Source organism: Lipotes vexillifer, unplaced genomic scaffold (genome assembly GCF_000442215.2).
Source record: "Lipotes vexillifer unplaced genomic scaffold, Lipotes_vexillifer_v1.1 scaffold524, whole genome shotgun sequence".
In the NCBI taxonomy this organism is placed as follows: domain Eukaryota; kingdom Metazoa; phylum Chordata; class Mammalia; order Artiodactyla; family Lipotidae; genus Lipotes; species Lipotes vexillifer.
Window position 1 is genome coordinate 558752 of NW_006774722.1, and position 7489 is coordinate 566240.

The following is a 7489-nucleotide window of genomic DNA, read 5'->3' on the forward strand; positions in this document are numbered from 1 at the left end:
CCGCAAAAAAAAAAAAAAAAAAAAGTAAATATACTGTTCTGTTGTTTCACTGAGGGTGTGCTAAACCTGCTGGAAGGTATAAATAAACTTATCTAGTTGAAATGAACATGACTTATAACTGAAGATTTAAAAAGTTGACCTCTGTCATTAAGAGTGGAAATGGCCACGTTTAAACCTTTTTCTTTTTTTTTTTTCCCAGTACGCGGGCCTCTCACTGTTGTGGCCTCTCCCGTTGCAGAGCCCAGGCTCCGGACGCACAGGCTCAGCGGCCATGGCTCACGGGCCCAGCTGCTCCGCGGCATGTGGGATCGAACCCATATTCCCTACATTGGCAGGTGGAATTCTTAACCACTGTGGGACTCTCAACCACTGCGCTGCCAGGGAAGCCCGGCCATGTTTAAATCTTTAAGTACATTGCTTTGTATCAAATCAAGTGCCACTGAGGAAAGCTCAAAAATCTCAGCAAAAATTCAGATTGGGTCTCTGTTCTGTTAGAGCAAATACACTTTGATTTTGTGGAATGAGTCCTACAAAGAATGCAGGGTAGAACTTTTTAACAAATATGAAAATTATTTCTCAAGGACCACAGATTATTTGTAATCTGTACAGCTCTACATACTGCTTTCACTAGTCAGTAATCACATTTTAAAAATTAAATTTAGGAAACAAAATGAGTATTATTTCCTGCAGAGAGATGTTACAGGAGATTCTACTAGTAGTTTGACTTACGTGACTTTTACAGCAGCTTCTTAATACAACACTACGAAACTTTAAGAGTGAACTTACCTCTACGCTAGCATACTTGCACATGGAACATTTAAAGGGCTTCTCGTGAGTGTGTTTATAACGTCTGTGTCGGGCACGTTCTCCACTGGTGACAAATGCCATGTCACAATCACCACACTTGTAGGGCCTGGTTCCTGTAAAATCACATAGTTTATTCTTTTAAGCAGGATTTAGCCACAATTTTCCTAGGGAATCATAACTTATTAATGACACTCAGTCTCAAAATGCTTTAAAAATTAAGAGGCTCTTTAAACCACAAATGCCCTGGAAAGATATGAGAAAAATCTTTGGAACATCCAACGTTTTTAACTAAAATTGAAGAAAAAAGACAAAATTAAAGTCTAAAAAAATGCATTATTTTAATACACAAACAGATCGATTTGCATTCTTACCTAAGCCTCAACACACATCATTCAAGAGAAACATCCCTCTCAGCTGTTTACCTGTATGGGTGTTGATATGATTCCGAAGGACAGTAACAGTACGGAAAGCTTTCAGGCAAAGGTGACACGTATGGGGCTTTTCATTGGTGTGAGTTTTCATATGACGATTCAAACTCGAAATTCTAGAAGAGGTGAACGTGCAGGTGTCACAGTGGAAGGTTCGTTTTACTTCTGTAGGAGGGAGAGACATTTATGTATTTGTAAAAACCTTTCTTGAGGTGTTCAAGTTCCATTTAAATACAAGGTAACTACACACATCCTTTTCTCACCTAATGTGGTAACTGAACAAAAAGTGCTCCATGCAAATGGTAAGCAAAAGAAAGCTGGGTGGCTATACTAATAGACAAAACAGACTTTGACAAAAATTGTTACAAGAGACAGATAAGAACATAATGCAATGATAAAAGAGTCAAACCATCATGAAGGTATAACAATTATACGGGAACCTAATAACAGATCCCCAAAATACTTGAAGCAAAAACTGAAAGAATTGAAAGTAGGAAGAGATGCTTCAATAACAGTTGGAGACTTCAATGCCCCACTTTCAACAATGAAGAGAACTAGACAGAATACCATCAAGGAAACAGAAGACTTAACATTATAGACCAACTGGACAGAAGAAACAGCTATAGAACACTCCACTCAACAACAGCAGAACATACATTCTTCTCAGGTACATAATCAATAAAAGAAGGACATTTGGAATATTCACAAATATATAGAAGTTAAACAACACACTCCTAAAGGACCAGTGGGTCAAAGAAGAAATCACAAAGAAACTGTAAAATACTTTGAGATGAATAAAAGTGAAAACATGGCATACCAAGCTTACAGGATATAGCTAAAGTGCTCAGAAAGAAACTTTTAATTGTAAACACTTACATTAAAAAAGAAAAAAAATTTCAGATTAATAACCTAACTTCACATCTTAAGGGACTAGAAAAAATAAGAGAAGTCTAAACTCAAAGCTAGCAGAAGGAAGAAATAATAAGGATTAGAGTGAAGATAAATGAGATAGAAAATAAGAAAACAGCAGAGAGGACCAATGAAACTGAAAGTTGGTTCTTTTAAAAGATCAACATTGACACTTTCTCTAGACTTGTAACCCCCCCCAAAAAAAGATAAGTCAAATAACTAAAAATCAGGAAGCAAAGTGTACTACCAACCGTACAGAAATAAAAAGGACTATAAGAGAATACACAAATGTGTGCCAATAAACTAGAAAACCTATACAAAATGGAAAATTCCTAGAAACACACAAACTGCCAAAACTGACTCAAGAAGAAATAGAAAATCCAAATAGCCCTACAATCAATAAAGAGATTGAGTCATTAATCAAAAAAGTTCAACAAAGAAAACCCCCAGGGCCAGGTGGCATCATTGGAGAATACTACCAGACTTAAAGAATTAACAGCAATCTAAAACTCTTTAAAAGACAACGAAACTCTTAACTCTAACATCTAAAACTCTTTAAAAAAAAAGAGAGAGAAGAGTAGGAAACACTTCCCAACCCATTTCATGAGGCCAGTATTACTCTGATACTGAAAAAAAAGACACCGAAACTAAACTATAGACCAGTATCCCTTATGAATACCGATGCAAAAATCTTCAACACCCTAGCAAACCAAATCCAGTAGCATATTTCAAAGACTGTGCACCTTGACTACGTGGAATTTATCACAGTAATGGAAGAGAGGTTGAACAGATGGAAGTCAATGTAATACACCAAACTGACAAAAGAAAGGGAGGAAAAAACCTCCATGATCATCTCAATAGGTACAGAAAAAGCACTTCACAAATTCCAACACCCTTTCATGATGAAAACACTCAACAAACTTGGAACAGAAGGTTTTGGGGTTGAGTTGTGTTCCCCAAAAAGATCCGTGGCAGTCCAAATGGCAAATATCTATGAATGTGACCTTACTTGCACATAGGGTCTTTGAAGACAATTTCAGATGATCATACTGGACTAGGACGGGTCCTAATCCAATATGACTGGTATCCTTATGAGAACAGAGACACAGAAAGAGACGCACGGAGAACTTTGTGTGACAACAGAGGGATGCATCTACAAGCCAAGGATGCCGTGGTTGCTGCATCAGCAGAAATTAAGAGAAAGGCATGGAACATATTCTCTTTTAGAGTCTCCCAACAGAGCATGACTGTATCAACACTGATTTCAGACTTCCAGCTTCCAGAGCTGTGACAGAATATGTTTATGTTTTTTTTTTTTTAAGATGTTGGGGGTAGGAGTTTATTAATTAATTTTATTTTTGCTGTATTTTATTTTTGCTGTATTTTTGCTGTATATTTGCTGTTTATTAATTAATTTTATTTTTGCTGTATTTTTGCTGTATTTGCTGTATTTTTGCTGTATTAATTAATTTTATTTTTGCTGTATTTGCTGTATTGGGTCTTCATTTCTGTGCGAGGGCTTTCTCTAGTTGTGGCAAGTGGGGGCCACCCTTCATCACGGTGCGCGGGCCTCTCACTATCGCGGCCTCTCTTGTTGCGGAGCACAGGCTCCAGATGCGCAGGCTCAGTAGTTGTGGCTCACGGGCCCAGTTGCTCCGCGGCATGTGGGATCTTCCCAGACCAGGGCTCGAACCCGTGTCCCCTGCATTAGCAGGCAGACTCTCAACCACTGTGCCACCAGGGAAGCCCTGTTTATCTTGTTTTAAGCCCCCCCAGTTTGTGGCATTTTGTCATGGCAGCCCTGGGAAGCTAATACAGGTACCAATTTAAAAATGGGCAAAGGATTTGAATAGACATTTTCAAAGACACACCAATAGCCAATAACACATGAAAAGATACTCAACATCATTAGTCATTAGGGAAATGCAAATGAAAACCATAATGGGATACCCCTTCACACACACTAGGATGGCTGTAATTTTTTAAAATGGAGAATAGTGAGAAAGTGGAACCCTCCTACATGGCTGGCGGGAATGTAAATTGGTGCAGCTCTGCAGCTCCTCAAATAGTGAAACATAGAGTATCCAGCAATTCCACTCCTAGGTATACACCCAAAAGAAGTGAAAACAGGTGTGCAAACAAAAACTTGTCCATGAATATTCATAGCAGCACCATGGACAATAGCTAAACGGTAAAAACAGCCTAAATCTGGATCAACAGATCACTGGATAAACAGAATATGGTGTGTATCCACACAATGGAATGTTATTCGGGGGTGAAGGAAGGAAATACCGACACGTGCTACGACGACGTGGATGAGCCTTGAAAACGTTATGGTATGTGAAGGAATCCAGACACAAAAGGCCATGTGTTATCTGGGTATGATTCCATTTAAATGAAATGCCCAGAAGTGACTGTTTAATGGGTACACTTTTCTTTTTAGGGTGATAAAAATATTCTGGAATTAGACAGTGGTGATGCTTGCACAGAATTGTAAATATATTAAAAAACCTGAAAATGAGCTAGGAGCTGGGAATTTCGGGGTACAATCCCTTGACTTAAATATATGAGAAACTAATATATAGCAGAGGTTACGAATGCAACCAGCTACTGAAGCCAGAGGCAATCAGCCTAAACGACTCACGTTAACCACACGTAAGAAGAAGGGACAGTGGTGGCAGTGTGGCTTTCTAAACTGAGTCTCTTTCTAACCCCGACTAGCTGTTGCTAGGAGGAGGAAACAGCCGAGGGTGGCCAGATATGACTTTTTAGAAATGAGCTAAAAGTTGAGACTTCAAGGGTGGACTCTCTTGATTTAAATAAGGGAGAAACTAATACTTTTAATAAAGCTGAACAAATACTTTTCAAGGGTCAGAGTCATCCTCTGTCCTGGTCTCACCTAAACATCCCCTCCCCTTAAAGGGAGCCTCTGCTGCCCTCTGGGCATCACTCCTTCCTTCTCCAGGGCCCAAAGCACTTGCTCTGGTCTCCGTCAGACCCCCTAACCCCCGGGGATGCAAACTAGGGAGCAGATGGGGCCCAAACTTCTATTTACGTGCACGGCCCTTTTCGGGAGCCTCTGTACTATGCTTTCAAAACATCTGTGCACAAGATGCAAAACTCTTTAGGATTTGATTCACAGTACAGGATGTTAGCTCAAAATTTCTCCCATTTCCTGACATTCTGAAAGCGACTAAGGCAACCGCTTCAAACTTCAACTGCCGTCCCCTTCCCCTAAAGAGAATCAGCAGCCCTGTTGTTTGAAGAGTCTCTTACAAATGAACTGGCCGCCTACCCTTTGTCTTTTTTTGACTTTTTGTAGCGTTGGCTTCTTCAATATGCGCTCCACCCAGCGCAGGTTTCTCAGTATTTAAGGTTGAAATTGTCAGAACCATTTCATCTCTTCCTTCATCTCCTGGTCTCACTTCCACGACAAAAAACTGCCCTTCGGTTTCTTCACTGAATCCACCTTCAGCCAGCAGCTGTTCCTCTTCCTGACCTTTCTCAAGCTAATACACAAAAACAGGTATTCAAACAAGTACAATACTATTAATTACTGCCTGATTCAACTCTTTGTTTTGATGAAACCATAGAATCCATGGAGAAAAACACAAATCAAAAAAGCACAGAAGATGGCCCATTGCAACCAAAATGCTTAAACTGTAATGACTAAGCATCAAGGGGTTTCGGTGGTGAAACAGAATACAATTTAAAAACTCGATGCATCTCACCGTATTCTAATTAGTGTAACTTTTTAAACTCTTAAAAAACAACATGAGGTCCCCCAAGATTTTCCTGGGAAATATTTTTACTGTATTTAATTTTAAATTGCAAAATTTAAACTGCTTGTCCATACATAATACTGCATGAAGGGCAACTCGAAAAAACAGTTTTCTGGCTTCCTCCCCCGCCCCCCATTTTATTAAAACCAGTTGTACCTTTACAGATCCAGAGCTTTCTGCCAGGCTCACTGCACACTTACTGTCTTCACTGGCCCCGGTCACATTCTCCTCCAGAACATGAAACTGCATCACCTCCACCTCCTGGATGCTAATGGTGACACACTGGCGCAGGCTCTGCTGGGACCCCTCCCCAAGCCACACCAGTGACTGCAGCCCACTACCAGTCTGCTGCACCATCACCTGCACCTCTTCCTGGTGCTGTGGTGCCAGGTCCTGCAGCTCCACATCTTCGGAGGTCAAGTGCACCGTCTGCAGGGTCAGGATGTGCTTCTCGCCCTCCTCCGGGATGGCCAGGAGCTCCAGCTCGCCCCCTGGGATCTTGGCCTGGAGGGCCCCGTGGGTGCTCTCGGCCTCTAACTTTTCAGAGCTTGGGTGTTCCTTCACTCTGCACACCCCTTCTTCCTCCTCCTCCAGGGCTTTTTCTGTTATCAACTCTGGTTCTTTGCTTTTGGTGAACTGCTCCAGAGGGACAGAGATCTGGGTCCCTGCCATTGTGACTTGGTCTGTCAGAGAAAGAAGCAAGCCGTGTGGGTGGGCACAGTGGGTTCAGCCTAGCAGTCTTTGGGGCTGATCAAGGCCTGACAAGGTTCCAGCTTCAAAAGGCTTTGGGGCTCACACGGCTCAGGACTAAGTTAACTCAGCCTAGGCCTAGAAGGGGCTGGACTAAGTAGGATTGAAACTAAAGCAGGTGTTTGTCCAGAAGATTCTAGAACCAACAGATGTGGGCCTGGGCAGGCTTCCAGCAAATGCGCATTCTAGGCCTAGAAGGGAGGCCTGGACAAGCTTCCCCCCAGGGCACAATTCCAGACTCAGCACCCTTTGAGCCACGGAGGCTTTTTGCCTCGAGCCTCTACCCAAGCAGCCTTGGCCATGCAGACCTCAGGTCTAGCATGAGCCCCTCCTGGTCTGGGGCACCTCCCCCCTCCTGGCTCCACCCTGGCCGACCCCCTCCTCGCCACCCACCAGAACCTTTCCTGCCCACACCCACGCGGAGCAGCTCCGGTTCTGGTGGAGGCTGCAGTCTGGCCCCCAGGGGTGGCCCCTCACCCAGGAGGCGTGGCCTCGGTGCCCGGCCCGCCCAGTACCGGTGGGCTCCACCTCGTGCCGCGTGCTGCAGGCCACCGCCTGCCGCCGCAGACAGCTGCCTGGGCTCGAGGGTCAAGAATGGCAGTACGCAGGCGCAGGGCAGGAAAGTGGCGGCGTGCAAGGGGCGGGGCCGGGGGAGGGGTTGATGGGGCATGCGGAATGTGGAGGAGGGGAGGTGGAAGCTGCAGGGGGCGCTGCAGGTAGTGCTGAGAGACCATGGGGGGTGGGGATGGTTGGGGGGGAGGGGGGGGGGACCTGCTGGGGGCGCCGAGACCTGGGGGGAGGGGGTGAGGCGGG

General features: G+C 43.7%; 1 protein-coding gene across 1 annotated transcript in view; it reads right to left on the reverse strand.

Annotated features, from left to right (window-relative positions):
* CTCFL (CCCTC-binding factor like) overlaps positions 1–6598 on the reverse strand; it is a 28587-nt gene extending 21989 nt beyond the window's left edge. Inside the window, exons 1-4 of the mRNA XM_007449452.1 lie at positions 6083–6598; positions 5440–5638; positions 1230–1400; positions 787–920 (exon numbers count right to left, since the gene is read on the reverse strand). Of these exons, the coding sequence (XP_007449514.1) occupies positions 787–920; positions 1230–1400; positions 5440–5638; positions 6083–6598 (1020 nt within the window). The remainder of the gene's footprint in view (positions 1–786; positions 921–1229; positions 1401–5439; positions 5639–6082) is intronic.
* Between the last annotated feature and the right edge of the window lie 891 nt (positions 6599–7489).